The 21382-nt window shown below is 39.9% G+C and overlaps 1 protein-coding gene across 1 annotated transcript; it reads left to right on the forward strand.

Moving 5' to 3' along the window:
* Positions 1-1111: 1111 nt before the first annotated feature.
* Positions 1112-20928, forward strand: MTX2 (metaxin 2; the record flags this gene model as incomplete). Its single annotated transcript, XM_035330877.1, has 9 exons — positions 1112-1172; positions 2143-2189; positions 14421-14493; positions 17103-17179; positions 17898-17990; positions 18719-18757; positions 19162-19287; positions 19871-19947; positions 20718-20928. Coding segments are annotated over 9 exons (804 nt in total), but the record flags the coding sequence as incomplete, so codon positions are not given.
* Positions 20929-21382: the final 454 nt, after the last annotated feature.

The following is a 21382-nucleotide window of genomic DNA, read 5'->3' on the forward strand; positions in this document are numbered from 1 at the left end:
TATAAGCTTTACAGTTCTGTGTGACTTCCATAAAAGTTAATACTTCGTGAGCATTTTCTTGGCGTTTGAGGTCAACGACACAGAGAATGACCTTACGGAAGCCAGTGGCATATTTCTGTCTGAAGTACACATATTTATAGCTTTAACTGCTTAAGAAAATCTTTATTTATGGGATTAGAACATTAATTTTATTTACAAATAGCTAGTTTGGATAGAATCCAAGTTTGAGTTGGTATTTAAAAATAGATTTCTAAAATGAATTTAACAAAGAACGTAATGGAGACAAGCAGTGCGATGACCTGTTATCCTAATGCGAGCATTAACAGTAAATCACTCCTGATTATTATTTTTGTTTTCCCATAAATTCACATGGTATATGATTGATTAAGTACAGCAGTTCTCAGTTGGGAGATGTTATTGTCTTCTATATCTTTGCTTTTTTTTTGAACAACTGTTCAGCTGTTTTGAACAACTGATGATGCAGGCTTTTTAATGAATATTGACATTCCCATTTTAAGGTTGACTGGTACATAATTTAAAACAAAAGGTAGTCCTGGTCTTTGTGGCGGGTTTGTTTCTGACATGCCCGAGCACCTGGCTTTGTGAGTATTATATTGGACCAGTGAGGACACAACCTCAAAAGGCAGAAAGCTTTTCCATTTCTCCGAAGCATTCTTCACACCTGGTTTTGAGGTTTGTGCCTCTCTCCTCTGTGTTTTGTTCTGTTCCTTCCAGAATTAATTGTTTAGTACCTTAATAAATAATCGCTGTGGAGAGTGGCCAGAATTGTGATGGCAATGTACGCATGTTGTCTTTCTGGCAGAGGGAAGCTACCTGCTTTTGGTGCCTGATAATTGCAGGGCCATTCTGCAATGTAGACTGAATTTTAGCTTTTACCGCACCGTTCAATTTTGGGACTTAATTTTCTGCCCTGTGGTATCCCTCTGTGAGCAGAAAGAAGTCCGGGAGAAGTGAATGGCAGTGGGACGTTTTTGGGGCAGGTCAAATCTTGCATCAGCATCCTTACAGCTTGAGTTCCTGCTCTAGGTAACGTTCGTGTTCAGTTAGCATCTGCAGGCGCATTGTCATTTGGCTTGCTTAATTAATTCTTCTTCTTTCCACAGCCGCAGAGCCTTGGCCTGAAAACGCTGCATTGTATCAGCAACTGAAGGGTGGGTACACTTCTTTGCAATTAGTAATTACTTTGTTGTTAAAAACACATTAAATATGCACTAAGATAATTAACTGCAAGGAAGCACAGAAACTGTTAAAAGATTTCTTTGTGTTGTTTGTCTGGTCAGAGGTTTTTGCTACGCTTACATCTGCCAATATAAACCAGCTATTCATGGCCTATAAGGTCCTTGGTTTATTATTGACTCATTATATTGGCTGCTGTAGGCAGTGTAAAATGATGTGGTTGCAGGCACAGTTGGCAGATTTACTGCACCAATAGCTGAGGCAGCAGATTTTTGAAGTCTTGTGGTAAAGTGGGCTCTCAGTAAAAAGGAACTGTTAAAATGTATAGGCTAGGATGGTTCAGGCTCCCTTTAGCAGCTCTTCATATATCATCAGATCACATTATGGCCCCCATTTGGGGCTCAGCAGCCTGCTACAGTTGTCAGAAGACTGCAAAGTAATGAAGACTAATAGGTAGCAGCCCTAGTCTTCTAAGCATGGAATTTTTATTGCAGTGAACTTGTCATCTTTCTTTTGTGTGACAGACCTAGACACAGTGTGCAATATTAACTGCAAGCCGTTTTTATAGGTTTCGGAATGCTTTTACTTTTTAGCCAGAGGAGTTATGAAGATGCGGTTTTATTTAACTTTGATTAGAAGAAGAGTAATTGGCATAAAACTCAAGCATTTGGTTTTCAATTGTGAGCATCTTTATTGTACGTTGTTGGTATAATATGACAAATGCTGTTGCATTTGCAGGAGAAATATTCCTGATACATTTTTTTAATATTCATATCACAGGTTTTCTAGTCCAGCTGCATAATAATTATGTATGTGCTTCTTGTTTTATGTATAAGAAATGCAACTCAGAATGACTTACAGTTACAGGTCAGTAGCTAAATGGGCACTGCTTTTTGTAATTGTTTGTTTTCTTTTTATTTTTTATTTTTTATTTTTTTTCAACAGAGGATCAGATTTTGCTTTCTGATAATGCATCTTCCCTTGCTGTTCAGGTAAAATGTCATCTTTTCTAAACTAAAGGTGTTAATTACATTTTATATTTTGAATGATTATCTTCTAGCTAAAATAACTATTTACCTAAGTGAATAATTTAAGAATTAATTCTGTCAAAATCAGTGACTTATTTCCTGCATCTGATGTGTTTTATGTTGTCATTGACGTGCCAGAGCCTCAAGGATTTTGAGTGTTCTATATGCAGTGTGGCTGCTCGTATTCCTATTTATATTGTATTATATCGTACAAAATCTGCTTGCCTGCCTAATCTAGGACCCATGTGTGGTTCCCATCTTTTGTCAGTTGGCATGCTAGTTCCTCTTGTAACATATTACATGATGCTTGCTGTATACTCATGCCCCCAGCTCAAGGCATCCATGCTTCATATCGTGAGCATTGAATCTCCATATGTCTGACAGTTTTTCTCAATTTCATCATGTATACATAGTTGAGATTCAATGTGGTTTTTAGAAATAGTCCATATAATTGACAAACTTGCATCTCTAATTGACTTAAAAGCACCTCTGTGGCTGTGAAGTCCATGTAAATTCCATTAACCTGTTAGGTTCAGTAACCCCAAATCTCAAGGGGATGTTTTCCCCATTAGCAGAGAGGGTCTGGCTGTCAGAAGTGGTGGTGAGCCAGATGCCTGTAAGGTTCCTGTTCTCGAAAGCAACTCTGCCTCTGCTTTGTGTAGTAGGGAGCTGCACTGTTCCCCTGCTCCTTGCTTTTAGTGTGTGGTCGAGCTCAGAGCAGCTCGTCCAAGGGATCTTTGAAGGGTATCAAAAAGGGACACTGAAGACTGTAACTGGTGTTACTGGTAAGAAAGTTAGGATGGTTTGATTGTGGTACCTACATATAGGATCTCTAATTGTTTTTTTTTATTCCAGTCTGGCAATGTAGGAAATACCTACACTGTAAAATTCTATCACAGCAAAAAGGTACCTTTATCTCGTGCTGGGAAGATGTCATCCCTGAGATACCAAATAAATGGGGCAATATTTATTTGTTTGGGCAGTAAGTTTTATATCATACCTCACAGTAAAGCAAATAAGTGGTTTTGTTGCCTATTTGATCTCAGTGTTCCTTTTCACTCCAGAAACCTTATATTTTATGGTTCTCATGAATTTTCTTACCATCTAGCAATGCCTGTAGGTGTGGCTTGTATTTAAAACACACAAACAAAAGAAACAACATAACCCTAAAATTTCCTTTTCTAATGCATCATTTTGCTTTACTGTTTCCAGTCCATTGTTATCCTACACATGCCACTTAGATGATAAATTGGCTATAATATATTAAAAATGCTTGTTTTTCTTCAATATTCTCTAGCTGGACAGCTGATAGTAGCCATGACTATAAATATGGCTCTGGTAGATATCTGATCTTAAACTTCATAGAACAATTTTGTATTGGAGAATCATATCTATTTGGGAGAATCTGTGCAACAAGGCTCTGACTGTGAAAGGATAGTTATCCTTGGTGTATTCAATCTATTTTGAAATGATATTAGGATCTGTAGTTATGTATTACTAGCTAAGTGATCAGAAAGCTTTAAATATACCAGTGTGGTTTGCATAAGGAAATTGCTGAGTGCCTCTGTTTCAGAATTTGCTTTTTCTGCTGATGAGAGGACCTTTATCTTTTTACTGCATATCTTTTTCTATTGTGTGTAATTTTTTAAAAATTTCTTCCCTGAGGAAGAAATGGGGGGTCGGATAAGAGGAGGAATAGGGGCTGGTACCTGGGGCTTTTTTCCCCACAATTGCTCTTCCCTTGTCCCTACTACAGATGCTGGGTAAGTGAATATCACCAGAGATATGTAGCTCATTCAAGTCTTGATGAACTTCCATATGGTGAAAATGCATCAGAATTTTGAGTACATCTGATCAAAAGAGCATATGGAGTCAGATGCCATCAAATCTGAAGGAACGAGGCTCACATCAGGACTCTACATGTGCTGTAACTGGTCTTCCAGATCTCTCTTAATCTCTTTACAGCATCTCTGCATCACGCTGCTCTGGGATAGCTCTCAGAGAACACATACAGATAGATCTGAAATAAATAATAAAATCCAGTGCCACAGTAAGTGGAGGCTGGCAGCTGTAAAACCGATGACCTGGCAGTTCAGCTGGCACTTGGGGTACCTCTCGTCAGCAGAGCGAGCAGACGGTGGCACGAGCTACTCTCAGTGGAGGTGTAACAAAGGCTGTTGTGGGTATCTTGTTGGAGTAGTGGGGGCTGAAGGCTGAACGTAGGAAGTTGGTTCTGTCTTGCTGCTCTGATAGCGATTGGATTTAGGACTTCTCCGTGTGCAGTGCAGTCTGGGCTCCTGACTATAGCTCCATCTCATACAAGAGAGGGGAGGACAGAGTGTTCTGGGAATTGCTTGGCAGCTGTGTTAGTGGTGCCTTCAGCAGTTAAACAAACAAACAAAATCCCTCTCATCTTGTGGAATCTTTCTGCTGATTCTGGTAGTTTTTTTTGCTTTTGTTTTTTAATTCCTCTTCTATCCATTGTTGTTCCTGAAAGCAGACTGGTTTAAGAATTCCTTTGTTTTTTACTGTGTTCAGATCCTTTAAATTTGCTGAAAATGCAACATAACTTGAAATGAGCTAGTGCATTATCTCTGTTACATCTTGGTGTTAGCACTCCTTGTTTGTTAACGTGAAGTAGTGTATTATACAGTCCTGCTGAAAATGAAGCCCATTTGATCTTTGTCTGCAGTCTTGATATTGAATGAAACTGTGTTCACTGCAGAAGAATTAGTATTTTCCCCTGACTTTAGTGTCAGCAATGATTTTCCAGCTACGGGAATGAGAATGTTGTATGTAGAATGAAGGCTGTGTTCTTCTCATGGGATGTTCAGCCCTGTTCTCATTAAAGTTAATGAAAATACACATACTTCCTAGGTAGTGTGACTCATGGTTAAAAACATTCTCCCTTTATTTATTGTACTGTTTCCATTATACAGCATTCCTGCTTATCAGTCATATCATACTAAAAAAAAAGTAACCAAAACCCAGAAGCAAATAAAGAGCTATATTTCAGTCACAGAACAACTCAAGGGGTTTTGTAGGGGGGTTTTGGGTTACCATTATCAGACCATGGGTGGGGGAGAGGGAAGAAGGGAAAATGAAAGTTTTAATGCTCATTCTCAGTAATGTAAATACTTTTTGTATTCACAACATTATTATTATTATTTACCTTTGTCTGCCAGGTACTTGAGGTGCAGCTCTGACTGCCTTTATGCACGGCTGGTCTGTAGGTCTGGTGCCTTTAGACACTGTTGCTGTGCACTGGCAAACAGAAGATAGCATGTGTGTAAGTTTTTGCACATAATTTCTTGCAACATAGTGTTTTTATATGATACTTCGTGTGGAGGCATCTGAGAGAGAGAGACCTCAGTAATGCTTGGTCATCTGGAAAAGTAAAAGAAAGAATTGTGCAATTTAAGAAGTGGGTTATGGGCCTTTCTGTAAGGACGGTCACCAGACCCAAGGCCTCCCAGAAGCCAGACCACCTGTGTCTTCATCTCTTACAGATGGTGAGTTAGGTCCGCTGTGTGTTTGTATGTCTATAAACACTTTTTTTTTGAGTTTTATATACTTTAGGATACCACATTATTCTTCTGCAAGTAGGTTACAGTTTTTCATTTTCTTTCAGCCACGAACTTGGATCAAACCTGATAACCAAAGCAGACCATGCTTCAGTCTGAAGCACAGGGCCTGCCCAGGCCCCGTCTCCCTACTGATACTGGGCACGGGTAAAGCCTTTCGGCCAGCAACTGGGCGGCACTGGTGCAGCAGAGGAGGCAGCAGGGGCTTAATGCAGCTGTGCTTTGGTGGGCCTGTGGCCTCAAATGCAGCACAGAGCATCTCTGTGCTGCCCCAACTTGTCAGGAGGAGGAATGTGAGTGTTTAGACTACCTCTGTCCTTGCAGATTCTTCTGAAATATTTATGCAGGTAGCGTTAGAGTCTTGCTTAAAAGGCTGTCTAGATTGTTCAGGATTGTGGAAATTCTAGTAGCTATCCTGAGGTTATACAGCCTGCAGCTCATTACGTTAAGATATGTATTAATTGCTAGTGCAATTGATGTCCTTGTAAATGGTCTTAATATATTCCAGGAAAGTGCATTTAGAATTGTCTGTTCTTAGTCCTGAATGACAGAAGGATGTTTGGGCAATTTAAAATTGTGTTACGCAGACTAACTGCTTATTTACTTCAACAAGTAATCAAATAAATGTGTAAATCACACATGATTAATTGCTCTCTACAGATTTGTGATTTTTTTTGTGTGTGTGTATGAATTGTGGTTTGGTTTTCCTCTAGACAAAACATTAGGAGAAATTTGAACTTGTTGCTGAGGTTTGAACAAAGGCATAGTGAAATGAAAATCTGACAGTCTCTTTTTTTTAAAGAGAATAAAAGCTGGAATTCTTCATGATGAGAAATGCAGTATCAACATAATCAATCTAGCAGCATTATGTTGTAACTGAAAACATGCTTAAATCCCAAGCCATACAGGTACCTTTTGTGAGTGAAACATCTTTCATATAGTTCTAAGATGAAATTACCCCTGAATGAATAGCATCTTCATTTATCTTCAAAACCTCTGCGCTACCAGTGAATCTACTCTTTCCACATTCTACAACTAGAATTACATTATACCATTAGAGCAGTGTTGGGCTGCAGTGTAAAATAGATTGTTTTGGAAAATGAACGTGGCTTTGCTATAAATTACGTTCACAGGTACAAAGGAATTTGTTATTTTGTTTAAAATAGTCACAAATATAATTAAGCTCTTAATTTATGTTAAACTACAAATGTGTCCATTACCATAACTGGATTAGGAATTTAATCTGTCACTCAAAGAATGATACCGAACAGTTTTCATTTATAACCTTAGACATACTATTTCAGTTACAGGGTCTGCAGCTGTTTGATATGAAAACTGAATTATTCTGTAGGTTTGTTCATGGTTTTTAATTTTAAAATGTGTTCCTGCAATAAAGTAGAGAATAACTCTTTAGTTGTCATCACATATTGTCCTTTGTATGCTCATGAAATAACGTAAGAATGAAAACAGAAAAGGCCTTTTACTCTTTCTTCACAACAGTATTGTGCGAGTGCTTTTAGAAGTGCTGCTGAGAAGAGTTGCTTGGAATGGCTCATTCTTTATTAAAAATCTAATCATGACTAAATCTTCTTCAAATGAAGCCTGGAGTGTGTGCCATCTGAAAATAGCGTTCCTCATGTGGGGATGTAAGTTGTGAACTATTTGAGTCTTGGCATAAGTAATTTCATTCTTTCCTCTGATCTCAGCAACTGCAATCTGGATATGATTTACATCAAGTTGTAACTCATTTTTAATGAGTATAGTGTTTGCTTATATGTATTATGCTGAGAGGGGGCTTGGGGGGAAGAGGAAAGCATTGTGATGGAGCTCTGATGGGGTGATTCACTGCCTGATGTGCGTTATGTATCCAATCGACAGTGCCCAATCTTAGTTGGGCAGGGAAAAGAGGAAGGGAGAGTGAGGTCACCAAGGGAATAAATACAAAACTCTCCCCTCCCTTTCTTAGTCCTTCCCATTGTACTTCGTGCACAGTCATTTTCCATTCTTGTCATCCTAGGAAGACACAATGGCATCACTTTCTTGCATTGTTTTGGGGGCAGCAGCAGAGCTGAAAATGTCAGTCGTGTGAGAAGTGGAGGAGAAGGAGGACTGGGGTGAGCTGCCTGTGATGGGGCAGTGGTTTCAGGGCTCTGCTTTTGGGCCTTGGCAAAACAGCACAAAAATGATGGCATTGGTTATTTTTTTAGGTAACTGAAATCCAACATGCTCTTTACATTTTGAATTTGAAATTGGGTAAACTGTAAGAAAACAAAACAAGCCTTCAGTTGATTGTGTCCTCTAAGCAACACTGTTGTTGTAAATGTCCTCAGTAATTTTGTCAGGAGGTGTCACCTGCCATGATTGAAATGAGTGATAGGCATAAGTTGTTTGATTAATTTTGTAACAGTGTCACCTCAAAGCTTCAGATCAGCCTTTTTCATATAACAGCTGATTCTTCATTCTCTCGCAGCAAAAAGACAGACTGGCTTGTTCCACGCTGGCTTTCAAAACAAGAGTGACTTGTACCACTGTTTGGGAGAACACAGCAGCACAGTGCAAACTGTAATCCTGTGCTGTGTACATTAGGAGAGGAGATGCACTGAGAGGATTCTCTGTGCTTTTTATTCAGTTTACTGTCCTTGTTCCCAGACTGTCTTCCCTAGACTGTAACATTAAATATGGGGAGGGCAGGGAAGGAGAAATGTAATTCATTTTGTGGCATGTTTTCTCCTTTCCTGTGTTCCTCCCCATGGATCTGCAGCAGCTCTCCACTTTCCAGTCTTCAGCAAAGCCTCCCATTAAAAATGAGGTGCACAGAAGCAGTAGAAACTTCACAGACTGAGAGCTTTCAGGCTGGAAGAAGGTAGTGGTAGCATTGCTAAAAAGTTATTGTTCACATTTCTCTGCTTCTCCCAGATGCCAGAAGAGTAGGTGATGCTACAGGTACAGAGGCTGTACGGGCATGAGAAGGGGGGGATTCTCAGGGGGAGAGATCACATGTGAGGGATGATGACAGACCCCATTAAGTCAAATCTTTATTTTTTTTTAATACCTTTCTCTGCTTATCATATTAACCTCATTCAAAGAAAGGACAGTCTTTGTTCCAGAAGTAACTGGGAGAAAGGTTTTTGAAGAAGGCATTATGCTGGACATAAGTTGCTAACTTAGACTGTCTTCCCATCTTCTGCTTCAGTCATTGGCCAATGCCGGTACCAAACAAGAAGTCAAGCCCCTGTTTTTAAATTTTCAGAAATGCATATAGCCAGTGATATATATATGGATACAGGAGGAAGTCCTGCTGATGCCAGGGGAATGAACTCAGTCCTTCCCAACCTGAGACTGTATTGCTCTCGTAGATGTTGCGTTAGCTAGTATGAACCATGAAATTACTCATTTATTTTAAAAGCCTGAGCATTTTGGTTTGATGTCCTTCAGTTGTAGTTAATTCTGTATATTTATGCTTGAATGAATTTTTCTTTGTTTGTATAAAGGGTATTGGGCGGTCATCTCTGATCTTCTGTAATGTGTGCAAAGGGAAATAAGACTATTAATCCTTTTTCTCTTTTAATCCATCTTCGTAGTTAACTCTTTGGATAGTTGTTAAGCAACTGCTTTAATATTCTTGCATGAGAGTCCTGAATGCCGGAGGAGATCCAGATTGTTGATTCACTCTGTTCATTCTATGGTAGATTTTTTTTTTTTCCCAGAGGAGGAAGAGAGACGGGAATTTAATGCCTTTCTTTGGAATTAAAAGCATCTTTGCAAGGTATGACAGTTAGGCTTGTGCTCAGTTAAGTGTCAGGTTTCTAGTTCTGCCGTTACTGCCTTGCTTACCAGTTTTTAGGTGATTTTTTTGTAGGGTTTGATTAACTATCTTGGAATTTAGTTGGCCCCTTTCAGTCTTTTTAAGTTGATCAGCCAAATTTATGATGTTAACAATAATCTCTGATGTACTAGAATAAGGCTGGGCCCTTGATCTTTCAGGTCACTCAGCTTTTGATGCCATGTCTTTGAAGGGGTGTTGATATCTTCATAAATCTCAGCAGAACTGCACTGGGGTGGTTCCAGCCTTTGCTCCAGAAGCACTCAGAGGAGTGGTGCTCACTCCCCATTTCCTGGTGGCTTGCTCAAGATGTGGATGTGAAGTGTGTACTGAAGGGAGAGCGAGATGTTCTGAGCTGGAATAGTGTTCCACTGCATCTTTTATTGGGGTTGGAAACTGTAGTGGTCTGATACCATCTGCACGCCAAATGTGCTGGTGCTTAGCATTCTATGTGAGTAGGTAAAAAGGGAACACATCCTCCCTTGATCACTGAGCTAAAATGTTAAAGGAGATAATGCCTCACAAAAATTGCTGCTTTGTCTTCTCTCTCCTATGTTTTCTCTGTGGGATTTCCTTAATTTGTGCCAATTTCAACTGTTTTGGTAAGTGTTCATGACACTTAACCAGTTAACTGTCTAAAATCCAATTCATCTAGCTGAATATATCAGAAAGAAAGTTGAGCTTTTCTGGCAATTAACATTTATAAGACTGCATTGGTCATAACTTTTGTCCATCTCTTCTCTAGAAGAAATCATAATTATTTGAGCATTCACTGTATTCAAAAGTCAAAAAAAAAAAAAAAAAGAAAAAAAGAAAAGGAACCCCCCTGTGTTGTTAATCCAAGTAGTATCCAAAGCTTCTCAGTCATCTGATAAAAGAACCTAGAGTATTCCTGCAGTGATGCTCATTGCAAGGTCTGTTTCTTAGGCTGAGCCCTTATAGTGGAAGCTCCCGGTGTGGAATTTTCCTTCTACTTTTCATTTGCCTGCACAGGAATATTTAAGGAGCACTTAAGATTGGGTACAGATTACTGGTCAAGCATATTGGTATTTAATTCCCCGCCCTTGTAACTTTTTAAAGGCATGATAGCAGTTCTTCACTTTTGGATATTTAGGTTTGTTGTATGGCATTAAATGGTTTTGATGATTAAATGATCTCTTTCACTTTTCTGTTTTCCCTTGGCTTTGTATTTTGTTTCTACATAACTTGTTAAAGCTGATCCCAAACATAGACAAAGACTGGAGCAGAGTAGGTGTTGGCGTGCAGATACTGCAGGGAGTTGCTGGAATGGGCTCACAAGGCTGTGAGAGAGGCAGCTCTGGTGTGCGGTGTTGCTGAACCTGCAGGAGGGCTGTTGGGGTGAAGGCAGAGCTAGAAGGAAGCACTCAGTTTTAACCTTGAATCACTCTTCAGCCTCTCAAGCTTAGTTCTGGTCTCCCATCTAAGAAATGTCCATTGGAAATGGAGACGACAATTCCAAGGATATTTTCGCATTGTGTTGTGCTGGTGGGTATTTTAAGGGTATTTTTTAAAGCTTGCTGAGGGTAGACCAGCTGACTTCTAAGCTTGCTAGAGTCTGCTCTTTGTTATGCAGAGTAGTGAACATTTTGTTTAGTTTAGTTAAAATTTCTTCCCAAATCAGAGCTCAATTCTAGTTTAACCTCCTCTCTGTGCTTTTAAGTGCTGAAAAGGCACACGGACCCAGCGTGTTTGCATTGCCAAGATGTCCCAATGGCAATGTATTCTCAGTCCACTTTGAACCAGGTCAGAGACTGAGGTAAAATTTTCTTGCCAAATATAATAAGGGTCGATATTCTGTGGTCTGTGGACATTTACTGAGGAGAAGGAGAGAAAGGTCACATTTAGATTTTTGATGGAATCTTGGCTGAACTCTATACACTAAGAAGATTTTATTTATAGCTTAGCCTCTATTGAGAAATGCTTTTCGCAGTTACAAACTGTGTTTTTTTGTAGTAACCTTGTACTGTGTAGGAGCCTACGTATAGTGTAGGCAATAATTTGCTGAAGGAACTCATGTAACCTAAGTGTTCTGTGCTGGCATATCTCATTTTTGACACACTGATATGGAAAAGTAAAAATAGTTTTCTGATTCACTTCCTCGTGCTTGAATATGTCTCTGCACTCACAAGCTCATTAGCTATTCACGAACTCCAGTGCAGTTCAGACGTTCTGTTCTGCACCAGAAGTGAGAATAGTACGTGGCGGTCTTAAAATTCATCTCTAGCTTAGTGCAGAACCACAGAGTTAATTTAATGCCTTACTGCAAAGGGAATTCATTTGGTAAGCCCAGATGAAATGAAACTTCACATATTCTTGAGGTGAAATCCAATGGCTAAGGATTTAGTAGTATGGTACAAGTTCAGTCCCCCCTTCTGCCCAAAGATGAAATTCCTTCTGAAGTTGCTGTCTGGTGCCAGCAGTTCCACTGCATCACAGAGCTGCTATGGGGAGGTTGTGTCCTACCAAAACAACGGACAGAGCTGTGAGAAGAACCAAGTCTGCCTTCCAGCTGCGTTGTATGTTTTCAGCAGGTTACACTGTGTCCAGCAGTGGCACACTAATACGTATTTAATCTGGATTGAAATCACCGAATTCTTGTCTCTAGGATATTTCCTAAGTTGCGTATAGAGGCCCAGTCCGGGCAGAGGACATGATGCATGTAGCAGTAGCTGGAACAGTGTGCACCGTTACTAGATCCTGTAGAGCCAACAGGCAAGGGAAGAGGTCTAGGACTGAGACCAATGCCTTAAATTCCTGTTTAGGAATTAATCTTTTGGGTGTTCTTGCCATTTACACAGAGTTCAGGAAGCAGAGGCTGCAAGAGTCTTGATAAGTGGTGGACTTTGGCTGGTGCACACTTGAAGAGTGGGGTTTTGTCAGATGTGAGCGGTGCCCTGTGTTTTCAGGGGGGTGATAGCTGCTGCCTTAAGCAGTTGTAGAGGTTCTGGTAGGGAGGAGGTTTATTCCTGAGTAGTACAAGACGTTTAGGACTTGGCAGATGCACACACACAGAGATCTGCATGTGGCTATGTAGTAACTTGCTCCTGAGCAGAGCTTTCAGTTAGGGTTAGGCTGAGGAAATCAAAATCTGTAGAAACCCAAGTTATCCAAGTGAATTTTGCAGTGCCTCTAGAGCGCAGAGGCAGGCTGCTGTCAGCGTCTTTGTAACAGTTCATGTCCATAGCTCATCTGAAAATGCAAGAGCCAAAAGGTGTAATGAACTGTGTGGTTCTTGGGTTGGTTGGAAGAGGCCTTGAAAGCGACAGAAGGTTTCAGCTTTTGTTCCCTGGGTACAGTTAGTGTCAGTGCTCGGGTTAGGGTTTGGGAATGAAGCACCTGAAGAGCATGAGGAAGAGGAGGGGGATTGTTTGATGGATACTGCAGAAGCCACAAAGTTGGGAAGAGTGCTGGTGTCAGTGTTAGTTAATGCCTTACATACTTAGTGCGGAGACAAGCAGTCTCAGTGCAGTTGTTTGGGTTACTTTGATGTCTGTGGCTGGGGCCTGAGCATCTAAATCTGTGAGAGCACAGTGTACTGCCAGATCTTGTTACCTGAAGCGCTATGAAGAAGCTCGTGCAGAAAGTGGCCAGTGACACCTTCTGCTGTGGGCACTGTTTTCCTGAATGTAATTATGGTTAAGTCATGTTCTGGGAATCGGTGACAGGGCTCTTACTGGGTGCTGTCTATCTTATTTTCTTTGGCTTTCTACCCCATCTCCCAGATGAGATCCAAGTGCAAATGGAGTATTCATTACTCAAGCTGGGAGAGCTGTTTCTACAACAGTTTTAGAAGTACGCTGTGCTGTTTGCCATTCTCTGGGACCTGAGGCACTTAACATTTTGGCTTTGATCTTCTCACTTGCAGCCAATGCAGACCACACCTTCCCTCAAGATAGAGCAGCATTTTCCTTTGTGATTGGTGGCGTTCTTGGAGTAGGCTTTTTTGAACCTCAGGCCACGGTGGATAAATAGGTGTAATGTTGGAAGTCTGCAATTCCAACCTTTCTAATTGCAAAGACAAAGCGAATGACAGGACTTCAGCCCAGTTGTGAGGGACTTTACAGTTTAAGAGGTTCCTTATGGGCCACGATAAATCTAAATTGCAAGTATTTGTCTTGATGCTTTGCTTTTTAAACAGAAACACACTAGGGATTTGGTAGTGACAGCAGATGCTGACAAAATCAGTATCCTACTGAGGATGTTTTGGATCCAAGGTTAGAGATGAAAGAAACAGTAAATTGATGACTTGTGCTCTCCGTGATTCACATAAATTACAGGTAATAAATTCTTCCCCCTAAAGCAGACTGGTGCTCTTTGAGTGTCCTAAAGCAAAACTTCTGGCAACTGTTGTAACGTGGGAAGGTGCTATGCATGTTTGCTGTGTTACACAGCATGAGCTTGGTTAGCTAGCTCTAGCTGCAAGAAGCAAGTACTGTGTTTTTCAGGGTGGGCAGGGTGTCACTTAATTCTGTACAGCCACAACACTAGTTGTGTCTTTCAGATGGTGCTTCTTCACTCCTCTGGGGGGGTGGGGGGGGGGGGGGGGAAGAAACTTGTTTAGAAGAATGCCAGTCAATGACAGGACAATAAACAATTGTCTAAAAATGTTAGAAAACCTTGTTTTTCTTTTTGTGTAAAAGCAGTATGCAAGGAACTGTATGTCATAGGTATGTGCTAAAAATTTGCTAAAACATAGTCAAATGTATCAAGAAGAACACATTTGTCTGTCGCTGGTGTATCAATGCTTTTTAAATGCTTTGTTTGCAGGCCTTTTTGCAAATGTGCAATCTGCCGGTCCGGGTGGTTTGCAGGGCAAATGCCGAGTACATGTCCCCATCTGGTAAGTGCGGCCTTCATTTAGCGTACCACATTACACCTCCAGTTTGATGCCATGGCAACTGCGCCTTGTCTTGCTGATAAGTCGGTCCGTGCTACGTATCTGGGATGCCTTCCCCCTCCTCTCTGGTGCAGTTTATTTTCTGTAAACAATTAAAATAGTTAAATGTAAAGTAATGTTGGTACAATACGTAAGGAAGCCTGTGAATGCCTTCCATAGGTGTAGCATTCAGATGGTTCAAGCACCTGGTGGCAACCTTCTTTAAAAAGCATGAGGATTGTGTCCTGAAACAGAAAGACTTACATTTCCAAAGAAGTCTTCAATCTGCATCCAGGGAATATTCCTGCTGATCAGTAAATGGTATTGTATTTTCCTGTTCTGGGGTGAGACAAAACTGGAGAGAGTATCTTTTGTTACCTTGTCTGGGAGATGGTGGCTGGTATGTAAATACAGGGGAAGAATGCATTGTCACTCTTACAGGCCTGTCAGTATATGTCTGCCAACTGTACAGGTTCTGCTGCTGCTACTGATATTTCAGTCAAAGCAGGTGGAGTTACACTATTAAGAAAAAAAGAAAGCTCCTCGGCAGCAGTGAAAAATACCAAAATATTTACCTTTTGTAAATAAAGACAGCTTTGGAATGTTGAATATCTGCACAGGGGAGCTTCTTAGATGTGCAGGAGTGTGACTGGTGGCAGCTGCATGCCCTCTCTTTTTTGCCATCCACAACCCATGTCCACACTTGCTGGCATCTGACACTTCCCAGTTTCCTTTCTTTACCACATTTTCATTATGTAAGGATAATTTGAAAAAAGTTTTTATTTGCTCCCTTCCCGCCACCCTCTGTCTCATAGCAGCGGTAGACAGAGATCTGCATCTCATCACTTGGGGGTGAAGGTTATTTACTTCATCGTCGTAATGACTAAATCCATTCTGAGGGAGTCAAAAGTGGAATACTAAAGGATTGTCTTTGTGTGGAAAGTGCAGACCAGCTGAAATCGTTGAACTCTGCAGCTCAGAAAGGTCTGCGTTTGCTTTCGCAGTGTGTAGCGTATAGATGCAGATGGAGCCTTTGTTGGTGTGGCGTACTTCATTTATTACCCTTAGGCCAACTGAGCCAGTGAGAGGGAATCTCTGGATAAAAACCATGACTGAATACTGTGAACATGAACTCTGTTTGAACTAGGCCTAACACTAGGTTTTATGTGTTTCAGTGCAAAGGAATGCATGTATTGCTGATAACATATTTGGAGTCAGGCAGGTATTGATGGATCTTGCTCCTTGGGCTCTATAAAAAGCAGAGTTTGCCCACAGCAAGAGACAGGAAAGCCTGTGCTGTGCCCCATTGCACTGGGCAGGCTTGTTTGCTGTCCATAGTCATGAGGGCCTCAGTGATGCAAAATCTACAGCATTTGTCTCCATTTTATGGCCAACGTCAGTCATGTAAGTAATCGCTGAAGATTTAGTCTTAAATTTACATTGTACTTAAGGTTGATGTTTGTCAGTTGCATTTGGAAGAAAATCTACAGAATGAGCAGTGTGGTTAGGGTGGATTGAAGCAGGAGCCCTCAGTTTCACATGCTTAGAGCTGGGAAGAAGGGGCATGAGGCAACTTCGGTCATTCTTTGTGGCTTGCTGCCTGTAACAGCGCTTCCTCACAGCTTAGGTCTGTGTGTAACAGAAGTCACCACGCAGAGAACACGGTCCATGTGGGCTCAGGAGCCTTCCTTCACACCATAAGTTCCACCAGTACACAGTCACTTCCCAGATCCGTTTTGCAAACTGGCTGGTTTTAGTCCTGCTCCATGCTGGGCCTTTGGGCTGAGCTGCATAGACTGAGCATTGATCTTTTCTGATACTAAGCTTTAACACAGTTTTGCTTCCATTACAATGAAAAAGCTTCCCATCCCCTCCAACTCCCCAACAGGGAAAATGTGGGTCTAATGCTGTTCCTGACCCCAGAACCACAGTGCTCTAAAAAAATGCTAGCTCACAACCAGAGGGTGAAGGCTGGGGCAGTTGTCAGGAGCCAGTTGGCCCAGTCACTGGAAATCTGAAGAACTGGAGGAGAGAGAGTCAAGATCCTGCCTTGCTGAGTGTGCATTTCGCTTCCTCCTGCTTGCTTTTCTGGGCACAGTGCCACCTCTCCCGTCATCCTTTCAGCAGCCCTTTCCCTGCTAGTGGGTTAGAAGGGAGGGTGGGAACGCATTGTCATCAAACTAGCCGAGGGCTCTGTCAGCTTTCCTGGGATTTCCCAGCTATATTTCAGATAAATGTTGAATTCAGTCTTTCCAGCAAAACAAAAGCCATTATTAAAATACAAGTCAATAGATCTCATTCAATAACTTTGAAATACACAATTGCAAGTCCTACATGTAAAAGTGGGTCAGGAGGAGGAAGATCAGGCAGTTATGTTTGTTATTACAAATTAAAACTGTGTGTGTGAGCTTTGTATCTAAAAACTTTACCTGTGCTCATTTAAAAATAAAACCAAAAGCAACAACAAAAAATGGTGTTCAGGTGTACCTATAATATTTAATTGCTTTGAAAATATGAAATGTTGTTTTACATGCATAAAAAGCTCTTACTAAAATACATTTTTAATTTTACAGGCAAAGTGCCCTTTATTCACGTGGGAAATCAAGTAGTATCTGAACTCGGGCCCATAGTCCAGTTTGTAAAAGCCAAGGTAATTGTACATTGTCTTCATCAATTACTGAATAGCATGTTAGCTCTCCTTAGCACTTGTGCTTATTTGGTGTGCTCCTCTGGACTGTTGCTTCATTTTTTAAAGCAGTGTGGAAATCAGGTGCCATCCTAGAAGAAGGATACTCTGAAGTGGGAGTTCGTTGAGGTGGAAATGTTTTTCTTTGTGATTACCTTAAATTCTGGAAACAAGTTCTGTGCAGAACATAGGCATACCAATGTCAGTTTCTGAGAACGCTTTTCTATGTGCCCTGTCTCAGTGTCTCAGAATTCTTAAGCCCTAAAATGGCTGGTTTAAATTTTGAAGTGTCAGATACTGTTTATATTTGCCTTCTTTTTTTTTTTTGTATTTTTAAAAATGTTTGTCTTTTCACTGAGCACCTTGAAAAAGCTGTATCACAGATGTAAACTTGTTTACTTCTTGACACAAACATACTAACTGTGAGGTTGTGTGCTCAAACTGCATTAACCTGTTACTGGTAATAGCCTACATTTCTTGTAGGCTAAGCTATATCATGTTACGATTTCTTTTTCATTCTAAACACACTTTATGTAAAAAGTATATATGTAATTTGTTACTGAGCTATGTAAGAGATCAGCATCTGAGCCAAAGCTCACTGACTTCAGAGGTCCTTGGGTCAGGCATTGCTGAATACTACAGTATCCTTTCTTACATGCCTCTCTTTTTCTTTCCCCATTAGGGCCATTCTCTCAGTGATGGGTTGGATGAAGTCCAAAAAGCTGAGATGAAAGCCTACATGGAATTAGTCAATAATATGCTCTTGACAGCGGAGGTACAGCAAGCCATAGTGACTCCACACACTTTCATAAGTGATTATAGGCAAGAAAGCTTTAGGACTTTTTCCTGTACTGGAAAGGACGGGACTTTTTCCTGTACTTAAGTCTTAGATTAGGTCATCAACTTTGGAGGAGAAATGAGGCAGGAATAAATTCTCTGGATCCTATGGGACTACTTGATGAAATATTCCTGTAAACACAAGCCACGTGTATGATTCCCCCTACCTACCTGAAGTGTGCCATGTAGCTATAGAAGTGACTGATTTCTGCAGGTGGAAAATGGCAGCAGTTCTTGGGATTCTGCCCCATCCCCTGGCTGGCTGGGCAGCCCCACAGTTGCCTTTCACAGTGCACGTGCTCATGTGCCTCACTAGAAGCTGGGTTACCCGTGGTTTGCATCCGTGGCCAGTTAACATGATGCAGTTCCAGCACTGGAAATGCTCACAAGCATGTAGCTGAGGGTTGGAAACCTGTGTGCTGAGTTGTGTGGGGCACAGGCAAGGAGAGTGGGTGGGCCTTCGACCTCAGCTTCGCTCTGGTGCTGGCCAACTAAGGATTAGCAACTGGGCGTGTGGCTTCCAGTTTTAATTTATTTTCTAGATTCAGAGGTTTAATAGAAGGAATTAAATATAATGTTATATAGAAAAAAATCTACTGGTGAGAAATGATTGTATGTGTATTCTTGTTTATTAGGAAGTTTAGTAAATGTTCTTTCTGTTCCTAGCTGTATCTCCAATGGTGTGATGATGTTACAGTAGAGGAGGTGAGTGGTTCTGCAACATTTATCGTAATTAAAATTTAATGAGAAAACACTTTTGCTCACAATTGCAAGTCCCTACTCATAAATGAAACATTGAGGTTTGTACCATTAATGATATAGTCTTTTCGCTTTAATTTTGCTTGCATATACGTTTTAGGGAAGTTGTGTCTTTACTGGAGGTAGATGACTGCAAAATAGATGTGGGTTTTACATAGGTTTCTATGGTAATAGTTTTAAGTACTGCAAACTATAAATTCTGCACAAATAGTTGCAACGTGTCACGCAAAACCCTTTCTCTTTTACATCTCCCTTTGTGACAGAACTGTGTGAATATTAGCTATTTTGTAAATAGAGGTATCTGCATTTCTTCTGTTATAACAAAGTACCTTTCTGTTTCTAAAACAAAGATTACCCACCCAAGGTACGGCTCCCCGTACCCGTGGCCTCTTAACCGCATTTTGGCCTATCAGAAGCAGTGGGAGATAAGGCGGAAGATGAAAGCCATTGGATGGGCTGGCAAGTCGCTTGAGCAGGTCAGTATGAAAGGTGAAGCTGATTTCTTCACCAGCTTTTCCTCTTTAATTTAAGACTTCAGAGAAGTAATGCTTTATTGAAACAGTTGCAATAAAAAAAATATATATTGTGTACTTTAAAATTATCTGGAGTCAGGTACCTACCTTCGGCAGCATTATATCTTAAATTATATGCATTCTGATGGGGTGGGAGGAAGGATGCTTTGCTGTGTGTGTATTTTTTGCTACTGTTAGTTTAAGCCATGGTCCTAAAAATAATTTATAAATTACAGTCCCCCACCTGCTGTGGCATTAATAGGCATGCTTTTCAGGATTGTAGCAAAAAAGAAAAAGGCACTTTTGAGGTGTAAGTTAGTACTTTTAATTAAGCTAAGTTAAAAATCTTATGGAAAGCACTTAATTTGCTGTACGTTAAATGTTAGATTAAATAACACTTAGCCACCTACCTTTAGCAGCTTTTGATGTTCCAACATTGTGTACTCTTTGTTCCCTCTGTCAGCACAAATACAGTAAGAAGGTTATTTTTTTTAATGTTGGTCTTTCCTGACAATATGATTATCTTATCTCTTGTGTGTTTTGATAGGTGCTTGAAGATGTAGATCAGTGTTGTCAGGCTCTCTCCCAGAGATTAGGAACACAACCATATTTCTTCAATAAGCAGTAAGTTACTCTCTTCTGAAATGTTACATTCACCCCTAAAAAATATTTTAATATCTATATATATGGTACGTGCAAATAAATATATATATATATAAAAAGCGTATGCACGTGCGCACACATATGTGTATATACACACATCATATATACTTTCCATATATAAATATAAAAAACTCCTGGTTTATTTCAATTCTGTGTTACTGGTTGAAGAAATTCAAATGACTGGAATACAAACAAGATATTTCAAAAAAAAGTAATTGTAGCTTTTAAAAGGAAAATCTCTGTATTTTTTTTTTTTCCTGTTGATTTAATTTTATTCCTGTTTATCGTTTATATAGAGTCTACCACATCTCACATAGGCTAAAAATATGCACCTTTATACAGTTATCTTTAAATGCATCTTTTTTTATAAGAAACTTTACCCGTGTTTAAGTAACGTTCTCTACTAGGTACAGGACAGTAAACATACATCATGCCAGGACAGTTTTTCTGCATTGTTATATTGTTATCTATGTTTATATATATGTATATCTATATATGCATATATAGATATGCATAGCTATATATATAGTTATATGTATAGTTTACATATATATATATATATATATATACTTTTTCATATATTTGTTAAATGTAGAGTGTTGCTTGATTACTTCCCAATTCTTAGATTGCATTGCTGTCTAACAGTTACTCAGAACAGTGGTTTTTTTTTTCTTAATCAGTCCGTACTTTACAAAATACCTGCTTTTTTTTTTTCCATTTGATTTTTACAGACCAACTGAATTAGATGCTCTGGTATTTGGACATCTGTTCACAATCCTCACTACTCAACTAACCACAGATGAACTTTCTGAAAAAGTGAAAAACTATGGTAATCTCACAGCCTTTTGTAGGCGAATAGAGCAGCAGTACTTTGAAGGTCATGATAAGGACAACTCTGGAACTGCTGCAGCCAGATCTGCTAAGAGGTCCTTACTGAGATAAGAAAGTTGTTTGGTTGGAGTGGATTGCATTTGTTTTTTGTTGTTGCTTAATGAATGGTTTTGCAAATGGAAATGTGTGTTAGCTTTTTGAAGCTGCCAAATCATTCTGGGTCAGGAAAAACTCTAAATATAGTTTTTGTGTTGTAGAACATACTGTGCACATTTAACCTGAAATGACTGTATGGGCACTTCCATTTTACTTCCATATTAATTGGCTGTATGCCACTTACTCTAAAGTGACCTTGGAAAAACATTGTATCTGTATTTAAAAAAAAATAAAATATTTTAAAAAGTTTATCTGATCTACATGTCTTTTTTTTCTACTAAGCTTTATGTGAATGTAATAGAAGTTTCTGCCCATCATTATAGCAAAAAGACAAGGAATGCAATTTGCATGAAATAGCAAACAAATAATTTGACTATGCAATAAAACTAATGATGAGAAAATACTTCTT

This window comes from Oxyura jamaicensis, chromosome 7 (genome assembly GCF_011077185.1).
Source record: "Oxyura jamaicensis isolate SHBP4307 breed ruddy duck chromosome 7, BPBGC_Ojam_1.0, whole genome shotgun sequence".
NCBI classification, from domain to species: domain Eukaryota; kingdom Metazoa; phylum Chordata; class Aves; order Anseriformes; family Anatidae; genus Oxyura; species Oxyura jamaicensis.